Genomic DNA, 14184 nt, shown 5'->3' on the forward strand with positions numbered 1-14184 from the left:
GACCTTTATGTTTTGGGAAGTGTGATTTAGTGGGTTATTTTCATCATTCAGAAAATTCAGCCTTCTCCACATTGTACTCTCTCTCCATTATAGTGAAACTTCCTCTGCGTCTGCCCGTGGTTTTTCCTGGGCTTCCACGTAAATCTGTGTGTTGTTCTTGTTTTCTTTTAGTTGTGGTTTGCTTATTCTGTCCTAATCATAACATTTAAAAAAATGACAAAAGCCACATTGATGAGGGAGTTGCTCGCATGGTAGCGAAGTGTGTGAGTTTGAGTTACCAAAGGAACAAAATGAATAGTAGCTCCTACGGAGGGTTAAAAAAAAAAACTTGGTTTGGGTGTTTTAGTTTTAATAATATTAAATCGACTTAATTGTTTTGATTTCTTTTTAGGAAAATTTCGACTCAAACCAAACCATGAGTAGGCCTAGCTATATGCATTTTAACATGCCTATTCAAAAAGCATCTGTGCAAAATTAATTGTTCAGACCATCTACCATTCAATAAAGAGTAAATGCACTGTTTCCATCCTAAACTATAAACGAAATTATTGAGACACCCGAACTTTAGGAGAGTCCTATTACCCCTGGACTAATTAAAATCGTATTTTTGGCAACTTTAGTGCCTACGTGGACCTTCAGTGTTGATTGACTAATGTGCCACATAGGCACTAAGGTTGCCAAAAATACGATTTTAATTAGTTCAGGGATAATAGGACCCTCCTTAAGTTCAGGGTGGAAATGCTTCATTTACTCAATAAATAGTCTCCCTTCTTATATACTTGCTACTATAATAATCCCTTAGCTATTAAACTTTAGAAACACTCTTAACTAACTTTGTTTGGTTCAAAAATGGAGCCAACAAATTCAAGAGGGACTAGTTTGAGAGAAAGAATAATGAAGGGAAATAGTTTGAGAGGGAGCTTAAGTTTAAAGATGAATAGTACTAATAACTCTATGTGGACTAACAATGGTGTGGAGATTTTTAATCGTTCGTTGAGAGATCACGAAGATGATGAAGAGGCTCTTAAATGGGCAGCTCTTGAAAAACTTCCAACGTTTGATCGTTTAAGAAAAGGTCTTTTGTTTGGATCAAAAGGTGTAGCTGATGAAATCGATATACATGATATTGATTTTCAAGAAAGGAACAAGTTACTTGAAAGGCTTGTGAAAGTTGCAGATGAGGATAATGAGAAGTTCTTGTTGAAACTCAGGCAAAGAATTGACAGGTAAGTAAGTAAATGCACTTGTCCAATGTTCATTAGGATTCTTCAGGGCATGTTAGCCATGTATATGTTGTTAGAAAATCATATCACTATCTACCAATTTATGTGACATAATACATAAATTTGTGGTCTTAAATAGCATAATACATAAACAGGACCTTTTAACTTGAAACCAAATTATAACTATGACCTTTAACTTTATCAGTGCACAAGTAAGCCCTTTAACTATATAAAAGGCTGGACAAAAAAACACTCAAATCCTACCTAGCAAAATGCGTGTATACACTCAAAACCACGCGCGTCAGAGTTAGAATTGAAGTGTTTTTTTTGTTCAGCTTTTGTATAGTTAAAGGGCCTATTTGTGCACTGACAAAGTTAAATGTCATAGTTATATTGTGTCTTTTTTATTATGTGGCAGCAACTGAGTGGCTTATTAATCCACGTAGGAGCGATTGAGTTTCACGCATGTAAGTTACAGAATTGGAGTGTTCTTTTGCTTAGCTTTTATATAGTTAAAGGGCGTACTTGTGCACCGGCAAAGATGAAGGGCATAGTTATAATTTGGTGTCAAGTTAAAAGTCATGTTTATGTATTATGCCTCTTAAATATGATCGAAACTAAGGCCTTAAACATGTCATATTACTTGTGTGGCTATAAAAATTTCTCACAGAAGGAAGAATGACTAGTTAAAGTTTAGTTGTTTCCAAATATAAAATGTGTCATTCTTTATATAACGTACTAATAAGGAAATAGTTTCACTTAAACTGGATGGAGGAAATAATATTTAACTGAGACATATGTAAACGGAGTGGCATGGATAATGAGGATTCACATAGTCAATCTGACTTGCTTAGAATTAAGACGCTGTAGTTGTTGTACTGTCGTTTATCTAAGACAATCTTTTTAATTATTACGCGCTTAAATGGAGCGACAGGGACGATGATGATTCATATAGTCACTCCGGCTTGCTTAGAATTGAGACGTAGATGTTGTTATACTGTTGTTTATCTATGACTAGTTGTTTTTTTCCCCTTGATTGAAGTGGTTCGATATTTCTTTTTTCTTTCTTACAGAGTTGGGATAGATTTGCCATCCATAGAAGTAAGATATGAGCATCTAACTATTGAGGCAGATACATATGTAGGAAGTAGAGCTTTGCCTACATTTACCAACTTTATCACTAATTTTCTTGAGGTAAAAAATTTAAAAGAAAATCTTCGATTTCAAATCTCAATTCTCTTTAACAAAATGGATGTTTGTTAATAACTTTTTTTCGTTTGGTTTCATAGACAATTTTGAACTCTTTCCATATCCTACCGAGTCGAAAGAGGAAGCTCACTATTCTCAATGATGTGAGTGGTTTCATTAAGCCTTGCCGAATGACTTTGCTTTTAGGACCTCCAGGTTGTGGCAAAACCACTTTATTATTAGCTTTGGCCGGAAAGCTCGACTCTGCCCTTAAGGTAACACCAATAGTTCTACATATCAAATGGATTTAAGTTATATATACTGATAGTGTAAAGATTAGTTATCATTTTTATCGGTCAAACAATCAATGTTTGCTAATTATGGACCGTCAGTACATTGAACTTAAACTCCAAACTGAACTTTTTTTTGTGTGGAAATCAGGTTACTGGAAAAGTGACCTATAATGGACATGGAATGAATGAATTTGTGCCACAAAGAACGGCTGCTTATATTAGCCAGCATGATTTACACATCGGAGAAATGACTGTGAGAGAAACCTTGGAATTCTCTGCCAAATGCCTGGGAGTTGGCTCGCGTTATGGTTAGCATATCTTCTCTTTTTTCAAATCTGTTAGGAGCACTTACCATCGTGCTAAAAACTATAGCTTACTATAGCTGATATCAAGCGCCATGTTTCTTGACTCCAACTTTATTTCTTGACTAAGCTCACTATATCTTATAGCAAGTGCCATGTTTGATCTTGACTCCAACCTGCATGGGTGGAGCCACCAATATCAAAGTGTAGTCAGGTGCACACCCTTCGTCGAAAAATTACGTTGTGTATATGGGCTAAATGTTAGCTATTACGGGTGTGTATTTAATTTTGCAAACCCTTAATTCAACCTAGAAGAAAATTTGCATACTCTTCGTTAAATTCCTGGCTCTGTCACTACCAACCTAGCCACCCCTGCTCCACTTAGGCCTTGCCATAGGAAGGATGAAAGCAGTGAGAGAAAGAGGGTCCATGTGAGGATTGAGCACGTTCAGCTGTCTCCTCAGATTCTACTTCAACATCTTTCACGTTCAGACTTTTATGGCTATGGCTAAGATGATCTTATTCATGGAAGCCTCACATGGTTGGAAATTGTGGCAGCTTGACATAAAAAATACTTTCTTGTACGGAGAACTTGACAAAAATATCTATATGGAGCAACCTCCGGGTATGTCTCTAGCTTACATCTTAATTATGTCTACAAGCTTAAAAAGGCACTTTATGGACTCAAGCAGGCTCCACGAGCATGGTATGGAAAAATTGCTCAATATTTAAATTTTTGTGGCTATGTTACATCACATTCAAATCCTAGCCTGTTTGTTAAGAAGAAAGGAGACTTGCATGTAGTTGTTCTCTTGTACGTGGATGACATGATAATAACAGGAAATAATGGTGATGAAGTTGCAAGGCTTCAAGAAGAGCTGGCCATAAGATTTGAAATCAAGAAACTGTGTGAACTGTATCATTTTCTTGGATTAGGGGTGAGAAACGCTAGTAAAGGAATCTTTGTTACTCAAGAAGGGTATGCCAAGAAGCTTGTTGACAGGTTTGGAATGAAACAAAGCAAGAAATGTTCTACTCCTCTCAAGACGAGTTTGGGATAGCTTCCAAAAATTCACTTTAAGGGGGAGTGTGAAAAATATCTTAAGTGGATTTTTTGGAAGAATAAGTATCATAGTTTTTTAGTTAAATTTCTAGAATAGTCTAGTTAGTGAAACATAGGTTCTAGATAAGTTTGTAGAATAATCTAGTGTAGTCACTTGGATAAGAAAATATCTAGAGTAGAAGTAGAAGATAAAGATCTTTAGATTTTTCTTGTAGAAGTATCTAGAAGATTTTCTAGAATCATCTATACACAAGTATAAATAGGGATGTGTTGAACATTTGTAACCATCCAAAAAACAAAATCCAATACAAAGCATATCCAAGTAGTCTTCTTCCAAATCCAAGTTCTTCTTTCAATATCTTCCTTCACCTTTCTATCTTCCTCTTCTTAGTTGAATCTTCCAATCTTAGTTAACGATCTTGGGTTAGAAGAAGGTCTCTCCAACTACATCTTTCTTCTGCTATTCTCTACATGGTATCAGAGCCATAGCCACACGTTCGCTTCTAAATTTTATTTCAAGATCCAATACAAAGTATATTCAAGTAGTCTTCTTCCAAATTCAAGTTCTCTTCTGTTAATATTTTCCTTCACCTTTTTAGCTTCTTCTTCTTTAGTTGAATCTTCCTGTCTTAGTTAATGATCTTGAGCTAGCAGAAAGTCTCCCCAATTACACCTTTCTTCTGCTATTCTCTATATGGTATCAGAGCTAAAGTCGTAGCTTGACTTGTGTTTATTTAAAGATCGGGTTTGTGGTTGATTTAACTGGTTTATGCGAATGGATTTTAGCGGTCGTGTTAATGGACTGGGAATGGAGTTGTTGAATCAGTCCAATTATAAGGTATGGAAGACTTGCATGGAATCATATCTTGTGGGCGAGGATTTGTGGGATGTTGTTAACGGGAGTAACACAAATCCTCCAAACGACAGACCGGAGAATAGTAGTGCATACAAGAAGTGGAAGCAGATTAATGCAAAGGTGGAGTTCAGTCTGAAGAGGTCCATCTCCTCCAATTTATTTGACCATATTATAAGGTGTAAATTAGATCATGATATTTGGAGGACCCTTGACCAGTTGTTCAACAAGAAGAATGAAGCTCAGCTACAAATATTGGAGAATGAATTGGCGAACACCATTCAAGGTAATTTTTCTATTGCAGAGTATTCTTTAAAGATTAAGAATTTATGTTCTGAGATTTCTTTATTAAATATGGATGAGGCAATCTCTGAAGCATGAATGAGAAGAATTATCATTCGTGGTTTGAAACTAGAATATATTCCCTTTGTGACATCAAATCAGGGATGGGCTCAACAACCATCGTTGGAGAAATTTGAGAACTTGTTGTCGTCACAGGAGTTATTAGCCAAACAGTTGGCTGGTGAATTCATCAAAGTAAGGGAATGAAATGCTCTTGTAGCTGACAAGAGGAACGTTAAAGGAAATGAGATATGCCTCACTCTCGATTCTCAGGTGGTTCAAGCTCGCCTGAAAAGAAAGAAGAGTCTTTTAGCAATTATAGTAAGAAGCCTCTCAAATGTTATCGGTGTGGAAAAGTAGGACACATAAGAAGATATTGTCGAGCCACGGAGAGCAACATAGCTCATACTGAAAAAGTTGTTGAAGAAGAAGGAGGTTGGAAAAAATGCTTAGAAGCTGAGAGTCAAGCAATAAATGCCTTGGCTTCTATAAATTTGGAAAAAGATTTAATCGGATGTAATACAGTCTATCATGTGAAGAAGGAGGGCACCGATAAGAAGCAAGATGATACTGAAGGCATTCATACTAGAGACGTGGTATCTGCTATTTAGGAAATCAAAGAAGCGGATTCTAAAAATGGCAATAAAAGTCTAGTTGTGGAGGATATTGAAGTAAATTCTGAGCAGACCGTGTCTGGAACTCAATATGCTAGTGATGACTTTATCGGAGAAACTATTAAGGGAGATGTAGTAGAAGTTAAAGACTTTGATCAATCATCTATCGTATGAAGTTTATCATTGGATCATAGCAAATATTGGAAGTAGATGAAGACGCTAAAGATCTAATGAATGATGAAGTTGAAATTGAAGCCCCAATTTCAGATGGAGAGACATACGATGTAATTGGAGATATAGAAACAGAAGTGGATCCTGTTATGATACTGAGGCTTCACGAAAAATTGATGATCAGATCATCATCAAATTAAATGAGGAGACTGAGACGGATAAAACATCTTTGTGTTGTGGAGTTGCTTCAGAAAGAGTAAGTTCTAAAATCTTGAATCCTAGAGCTTCAAACCTTTCCATCATATTTGTGTCTCTAGATAATAAAGTTGCGGAGGAGTTCAAAGAAAGAGGGAGCTCGAGAAGTCAACATCATAAAACTCGGCAAGGACCAATTGATGATAGAAAAAATTCATTATTTGAAGAAGCTAGAAGAATCAAGAAAAAATTGCAAGGATTTCCACCAAGATATGGTTCAAAGCTTCGTTTGAGTTCTTCCGCAACAAGCTTGGGGTAGCTTCCAAAAAATCACTTTAAGGGGGAGTGTGAAAATGTTAAAGTAGATTTTTTGGAATCATATATTTCTAGCTAAGTTTCTATAATAGTCTAGGGTAGTATTTAGGATAATCAACTTGAAGAAATATCTATATATTCTAGGTATTTCTTGGTAGAAAAATCTAGAAAGTTATAGTATAGTCTCTTTGATATTTATACTTAGGACAAGTCTAGATATTCTGGAGTGTTAGATATTTGAGGATGATATTTGTAGAAGAGGGTAGAATACTCTAGATTTGTAGTATCTAGAATCATCCCTACACAAATATAAATAGGGGATGACATTAGGCATTTGTAACCAACCAAGAAACAAATCCAATGCAAAGCATATTCCAGTAGTCTTCTTCCAAATTCAAGTTCTCTTCTTTTAATATTTTTCCTTCACCTTTTTAGCTTCCTCTTCTTTAGTTGAATCTTCCGATCTTAGTTAACCATCTTGGGCTAGCAGAAGGTCTCCCAATTACACCTTTCTTCAGCTATTCTCTACAGTTGGCATTACCCAGAATCCCCCTCCCAAAACCTGCCTCATGTAACATGTTTCTCTTGGGAATTGAATCCATGATCTTGGCTTTGATACCGGTTGTTAGGATCAAGCGCTTACCATCATGCCAAAAGCTATAGCTTATTGGACCATGGCCTCAACTATATTTAATTAAGCCCGCCAAGCAAGCATCACGTCCGATCACGACTCCGACCGGAGCCACCCCAATCCTTCATGGGCCTTGCCATAGACAGGATGTTGGCATTTCCCAACAAAAGCACTTCGTATTGAAATTTAACTTAGATTATATATCGATTGATGTTTCTCGGTATTCTTTTGCAGATATGTTGGTTGAACTGTCTAGAAGAGAGAAAGCAGCTAAAATCAAGCCAGATTCTGATATTGATATCTTCATGAAGGTATGCAATTAGTTAGTAATTTCCTTTCTCGAAATCAAATGCTTATAACCTTAATTATTTTGTGACAATGTAGGGAATAGCAGCAGTGGGAAAAGAAGCCAGTTTTGTTACAGATTATGTTCTGAAGGTAACAAATATTATATTTCGCTAATTTCTTAAAATTTTTTATGATAACTAAGTGATTTGTGTATTCCATCTGCAGCTTTTGGGGCTAGATATTTGTGCAGATACTATGGTGGGAGATGAAATGATAAGAGGTATTTCAGGAGGACAAAAGAAGCGTGTAACAACGGGTGAAATGCTTGTTGGACCGTCGAAGGCACTTTTCATGGATGAAATCTCAACTGGATTGGATAGTTCCACTACTTACTCAATAGTGAACTCTCTAAGACAAACAGTGAAAATCTTGAATGGAACTGCTGTGATATCTCTTTTGCAGCCAGCACCCGAGACCTATAACTTGTTTGACGACATTATTCTGTTATCAGATGGGAAAATTGTCTATCAGGGCCCTCGAGAGGAAGTTCTTGGCTTCTTTGAGTCAATGGGGTTCAAATGTCCTGATAGAAAAGGCGTGGCCGACTTCTTGCAAGAAGTATGTCTCAGAATAAACTACAAAAGTACTAAGATTGACAAGCATTGATCTATTTTCCCCTATGATGATGAAAATTGAAATTCGTTGCAGGTGACTTCAAAGAAGGATCAAGAGCAATATTGGGTGAGGAGGGATGAACCTTACCGGTTTATCACGGCAAAAGAATTTGCTGAGGCATATCAATCATTCCATGTTGGGAGGAAACTCGGGGATGAGCTTGCAGCTTCATATGACAAGAGCAAAAGCCATCCAGCTGCTTTGTCAACTCAAAAGTACGGTATAGGGAAGAAACAACTCTTAAGGGTCTGCGGTGAAAGAGAACTCTTACTAATGAAGCGGAACTCATTTGTTATCATCTTTAAGTTCACTCAGGTGACAACTTATTCTATAAAAATATCAAATTTTCAAGTTTCTATCTCATCATATTTGCTTGCAAGTACTAACGTGTTGTGGTTTTGATCTGATTACAGCTTTCAATTATGGCACTCATAACAATGACCCTCTTTTTCCGAACTAAGATGCACCGTGATACTATGGAAGATGGAGTAAAATATGCTGGTGCCCTCTTTTTTATTGTCACTATGATTTTTTTTAATGGAATGTCTGATATCGCCATGACAATTTACAAACTTCCTATCTTCTACAAGCAAAGGGACCTTCTCTTTTACCCTTCATGGGCTTATGCAATACCGTCAAGTATACTCAAAATTCCTTTACAATTTGTTGAAGTTGCCTTTTGGGTGTTCCTCACTTATTATGTCATCGGATTTGATCCAAGCCCTGTAAGGTAAGGGAAAAAAGAGATTATGCAGTATAAATATCAGGTTAATTTAAAAGATGATTATTAAACAAGAATCTGTTTTTGCAGATTTTTCAGACATTTCTTCCTACTCGTATTAGTAAATATAATGGCGTCAGGATTGTTTCGCTTCATTGGGGCTGCTGGAAGGACCATGGGAGTTGCTAATACATTTGGAACATTTGTTCTACTTTTACAATTCGCATTGGGTGGATTTGTTCTTTCACGAGGTATATTTGGTGATTTATGTGTTTGTAGAAGCTTCTATCTTGCTTATACCGACTATTCTTAACAGACAACTGCTAATGTTGTAGATGACGTGAAGAAATGGTGGCTATGGGGTTACTGGTCTTCACCGATGATGTATTCTATGAATTCAATTCTTGTGAATGAATTCGATGGGAAAAAGTGGAAACAGATTGTACCAAATACAACTGATTCACTTGGAGATTTAGTTGTAAGATCTCGAGGGTTCTTTCCAAATGCATACTGGTACTGGATCGGTATCAGTGCACTTGTTGGATTCTCAATCATCTTTAACATTTGCTACAGTGTTGCACTCGGTTATCTCAACCGTGAGTATCTTTAGAGTTTCTCCATTTATTGTTATCAAAAGCGAAAAGTGCAGAAAAGTTCTAAGGTCTGTTAGATCTTAAAGCACAAATAAAAGCATGGACTTCAATGAAAAAAGGCGCGAAGGCAAAATAATTACAAATATTTATTTTTAGTCCAAGACTAATAATTATAACCATGAATGACAAATATATGAATAAAGAAATTGAAAACCAATAATAATAAAGTGAAATATCAATTGTTTAGTATCGCCTCTTCAGAAGAGACTCATTGGCAAGAAAAAGTATGCCTTAGAAACTTGATGACATCATTGAAGCGCACATAAAGCGAGGCGAAGCGCTCAACACGTTTTGCGTCTCACTTTAGGGATTAAGCGCGCTTTTGATAACACTGCCTAATTGGGAAAAATATTGAACATTTATTTCATTATCTACAGCATTTGGTACGCCGCAAGCTATAATATCAGAAGGCAGTGATGATGCCAAAACATCAAGCATTGAGGAAGAAGTGTCCAATAGGGAGGGCCAAAATAAGAAAAAGGGAATGGTTCTTCCATTTGAACCGCATTCCATCACCTTCGATGAAGTTATATACTCTGTTGACATGCCTCAGGTAACTAGCTGGGAATTGTTATGGATAAAACTTAGTGATGCTAATCCTTAAATTTACGTTCCAATGATATTTTCAGGAAATGAAATATCAAGGTGCCACTGAAGATAGATTGGTACTACTGAAAGGTGTATCCGGAGCTTTCAGGCCCGGTGTTTTGACAGCTTTGATGGGAGTTAGTGGTGCTGGGAAAACAACATTGATGGATGTACTGGCCGGAAGAAAAACAGGAGGATATATTGAGGGTAGTATCAAGATCTCTGGCTATCCTAAGAAGCAAGAAACATTTGCACGTATATCTGGATACTGTGAGCAGAATGATATTCACTCACCTTATGTTACAGTTTATGAGTCATTAGTATACTCAGCTTGGCTCCGTTTATCTCATGAAGTTGATGAAAAGACCAGAAAGGTTGGTTGCTCCAAAAGCTTTCCTTCCATAACATGAATCTCTCACCAAAAGATAAGCTAAAACATAATAAAGAAGGTTGAAATCATATGACATTTCCTATATGTGCAGATGTTTGTTGAGGAAGTTATGAACCTTGTTGAGCTTACGCCATTACGATCAGCCTTAGTTGGTTTGCCAGGAGTCAACGGTCTCTCAACCGAGCAACGCAAAAGGTTGACCATTGCAGTGGAACTAGTGGCAAATCCCTCTATCATTTTCATGGATGAACCAACTTCAGGGCTGGATGCAAGAGCTGCTGCAATTGTGATGAGAACGGTTAGGAACACAGTTGACACAGGAAGAACCGTTGTTTGTACCATTCATCAGCCCAGTATCGACATTTTTGAAGCCTTTGATGAGGTGAATTTAATAAATGTGTTTTATTTCTCTTTTGACATTGAATGTACTATATAAACACCACATTTGTGCAGCTATTTCTAATGAAACGAGGAGGACAAGAAATATATGTTGGTCCATTGGGTCGCCATTCTTGCCATTTGATCAAATACTTCGAGGTTAGTTTTCTATGTGGATATATTAGCTTCCCTTTTCGAGTTAATACGATCAAAAACCAAACTAATTCATCTTGTATTCAGTCAATGCCAGGGGTAAGTAAAATACAAGATGGCTACAATCCAGCAACCTGGATGTTAGAAGTCACAAGCGCGGCTCAGGAAATGATGTTGGGGGTTGATTTTGCTGATTTATATAAGAAATCAGATCTATACAGGAGGAATAAAGCGTTGATTAGTGAACTCAGCGTGCCTCGCCCTGGTACAAATGACCTGCATTTCGATAATCAATACTCACAACCATTTTGGACCCAATGTATGGCTTGCCTTTGGAAGCAACACTGGTCATACTGGAGAAATCCTGCTTATACAGCAGTCCGATATATCTTTACAATCTTCATCGCTTTGGCCATCGGTACAATGTTCTGGGATCTTGGTACTAAAGTGTAAGTCCAAACATATGATGAAACGAGTCCTTATATAATTTGGAAATACTTCTAGCTCTTAATTCTAAAATGTTTTTCTCTTTTGTTATAGGGATAAGAGACAAGATTTGTTTAACGCTATGGGATCAATGTATGCTCCTGTTTTCTTCCTTGGTTTCCAGAATGCTTCATCAGTGCTGCCTGTTGTAGCCGTTGAGCGTACGGTATTTTACAGAGAAAGAGCTGCTGGAATGTATTCTGCCATCCCCTATGCCTTTGGACAAGTAAGCAGAGGATTTAACTTCTTATAATCCAATTTCCGGTTTAAAACATCTAACAAAAGAATATTTCTAATTTGCAGGCTTTCATTGAACTCCCGTATGTCTTTGTGCAAGCTGTTACCTATGGTCTTATTGTCTATGCTATGATTGGATTTGAATGGACCGCGGCCAAGTTCTTTTGGTACTTGTTCATCATGTATTTCACTCTCTTGTACTTCACCTTCTACGGCATGATGACCATTGCTGTTACACCAAATCAAAATGTCGCGCAAATTGTATCTATCTTCTGCTATGCAATGTGGAATCTATTCTCAGGATTCATAGTTCCACGACCTGTAAGTACTTGAAACACCCATTTTGTGTACATGAAAATCAATTTGGAGCTAGAAAATGATATGTTGTCGTCGTTTTTCAAAAACAGAATATTCCCATATGGTGGAGATGGTACTATTGGGCTTGTCCTGTTGCCTGGACATTGTATGGTTTGGTCGTATCACAATTTGGAAACCTTGAAAGCAAAATTGGTGATACCGATGAAACAGTGAAACATTTCTTGAGACGTTACTTCGGGTTCAAGCGTGATTTTCTTGGAGAAGTTGCATTTGTGACTGTTGCATTTTCTGTTGTTTTTGCTTTCATATTTGCTTTGGCTATTAAGGTATTCAACTTCCAGAAAAGATAAAAGAGCTTACCTACTGCAGATCTACATGAGGAAAGTTGAAGAAAAGATCGATAAAATGTAGTATATTCAGGTTACAACTTGAAGAAGTACATATAATATGTTCTGTTCGTGTTGTATCGCTTTACTATGCAATGAAATGTCCCATCGATTTTGTGACTTGGTCACTTTGAATTGATTGTTTGGTTTTTCTTGAGAAGGTGATTTGTTAAACACCCTTGTTGAATAATCGTACCATGTATATAGTCATATAATTTAGGGAAAAGGCTCAAATATGCCATTGAACTATTAGAAATATCTCATTTATGCCATCAGTTAAAAATTCGGCTCATTCATGCCATCGCCGTTACAAAACCAGCTCATCCATGTCATTACTTCTTAATGGTGGGTTTTCAAAAATAGCTTTGTCACGTGACCTTTTATTAGTGGTCCACGTCATTAATTAAAAGAGAAAATGCACTGTTTCCACCCTAAACTATACACGAAACTGCTGAGACAGCCAATCTACTCTCTTGGTCTCTCCCCTGTAACTTGATAAATCATAAGAGAAGAAGAAATCGTTGCGTAGAAAGTCGTGCTTACTATCTCCTCCATCGTTGTTATGCAAGAGGAAAAGAGCGAAAAGCTTACTTTTAGGTAGTGGCCTAAGCGCTAAGAAGTGAACTGATTAGTGAACTTAGCGTGCCTCTCCCTGGTACAAAACACCTGCATTTTGACAATCAATACTCGCAACCATTTTGGACTCGATGTATGGCTTGCCTTTGGAAGCAACATCAGTTATACTGGCGTAATCCTACTTATACTGCAGTCAGATTTCTCTTTACAGTATTCATCGCGTTGGGCATGGGGACAATGTTCTGGGATCTTGGTACTAAAGTGTAAGTCTAAACATATGACGAAACAATTACTCATATAATCCAGAAAATACTTTTAAGTTCTTAACGCGGAAAGTTTTTTTCTTTTCAGAGGTAAGAGCCAAGATCTATTTAATGATATGGGATCAATGTATGCTCATATACTCTTCCTTGGTCTTCAACATACATCAGCAGCGATTCCTGTTGTAGCAGTTGTACAATATTTTATAGAGAACGAGCTGCTGTAATGTATTCTACAATCCCTTATGCCTTTAGACAAGTGCGCAATTTAACTTCTTACAAGCCAATTTCTGGTTATAAAAAAGTCTAAATCACTTATAACTTTTTTTTTTTTTTCAGGTTTTCATTGAAATTCCATATATCTTTGTGCAAGCTGTTTTCTATGGTGTCATTGTCTATGCTATGATTGGATTTAAATGTACAATAACCAAGTTCTTTCGGTACTTGTTCGTCATGTTTTTCACTCTTTTATACTTCACCTTCAAAGCTATGATGTCCATTGCTGTTGCGCCAAATCAAAATATCGCACATATTGTGTCTCTTTTCTTCTATGCAATGTGGAATCTTTTCTCAGGATTTATTGTTCCACGACCAGTAAGTTCATTCTTTGAAATAGAAATAGAAATGGATTATCGAACTATTGTATACCGCTTTGAGAATTATATGTTTCTACTACAGCATAATACACAAGGAGTATCATATTATGTAACTGAATTATCGCTTTTGACAAATATTCTTATGCCGCTTATGCAAAATCGTGTGCTGTTGTATACCCTCCCCTTTGATGGGTCGTATACGGCTCAACAAATTTGGTAGCCTAAATCAAATTCTTGATAAAAAGTTTCAGATATATTCAATAAAATTAGCTTTTGTGTACACCTCGT

The 14184-nt window shown here is 36.8% G+C and overlaps 2 protein-coding genes across 2 annotated transcripts; both read left to right on the forward strand.

The window, feature by feature from the left end:
• Positions 1-802: 802 nt before the first annotated feature.
• Positions 803-12582, forward strand: LOC107850853 (pleiotropic drug resistance protein 1). The gene is made up of 19 exons (XM_016695636.2): positions 803-1226; positions 2297-2417; positions 2513-2686; positions 2853-3012; positions 7425-7501; positions 7575-7628; positions 7704-8096; positions 8187-8468; positions 8567-8883; positions 8965-9125; positions 9210-9470; positions 9905-10080; positions 10157-10489; positions 10598-10888; positions 10960-11043; positions 11125-11486; positions 11578-11749; positions 11827-12081; positions 12168-12582. The coding sequence occupies exons 1-19, from the start codon at positions 850-852 to the stop codon at positions 12426-12428; spliced, it is 4311 nt and encodes a 1436-aa protein (XP_016551122.2). The 5' UTR covers positions 803-849; the 3' UTR covers positions 12429-12582.
• A 593-nt stretch (positions 12583-13175) lies between these two features.
• On the forward strand, positions 13176-14116 carry LOC107848774 (pleiotropic drug resistance protein 1-like). Its single transcript, XM_016693514.2, has 4 exons — positions 13176-13303; positions 13392-13494; positions 13640-13894; positions 13979-14116. The coding sequence occupies exons 1-4, from the start codon at positions 13176-13178 to the stop codon at positions 14114-14116; spliced, it is 624 nt and encodes a 207-aa protein (XP_016549000.2).
• Positions 14117-14184: the final 68 nt, after the last annotated feature.

This window comes from Capsicum annuum, chromosome 12, assembly GCF_002878395.1.
Source record: "Capsicum annuum cultivar UCD-10X-F1 chromosome 12, UCD10Xv1.1, whole genome shotgun sequence".
In the NCBI taxonomy this organism is placed as follows: domain Eukaryota; kingdom Viridiplantae; phylum Streptophyta; class Magnoliopsida; order Solanales; family Solanaceae; genus Capsicum; species Capsicum annuum.

Bases quoted from the DNA above. Each gene is read 5' to 3' on its own strand.
- LOC107850853 (XM_016695636.2), top strand. From the start codon at position 850: ATGGAGCCAACAAATTCAAGAGGGACTAGTTTGAGAGAAAGAATAATG. The intron at 7,629-7,703 runs GTAACAAATATT...TTCCATCTGCAG, and splicing joins TTACAGATTATGTTCTGAAG to CTTTTGGGGCTAGATATTTG. The intron at 8,884-8,964 runs GTAAGGGAAAAA...CTGTTTTTGCAG, and splicing joins TTTGATCCAAGCCCTGTAAG to ATTTTTCAGACATTTCTTCC.
- LOC107848774 (XM_016693514.2), top strand. From the start codon at position 13,176: ATGGCTTGCCTTTGGAAGCAACATCAGTTATACTGGCGTAATCCTACT. The intron at 13,495-13,639 runs GTACAATATTTT...TTTTTTTTTCAG, and splicing joins CGATTCCTGTTGTAGCAGTT to GTTTTCATTGAAATTCCATA. The intron at 13,895-13,978 runs GTAAGTTCATTC...TTTCTACTACAG, and splicing joins GATTTATTGTTCCACGACCA to CATAATACACAAGGAGTATC.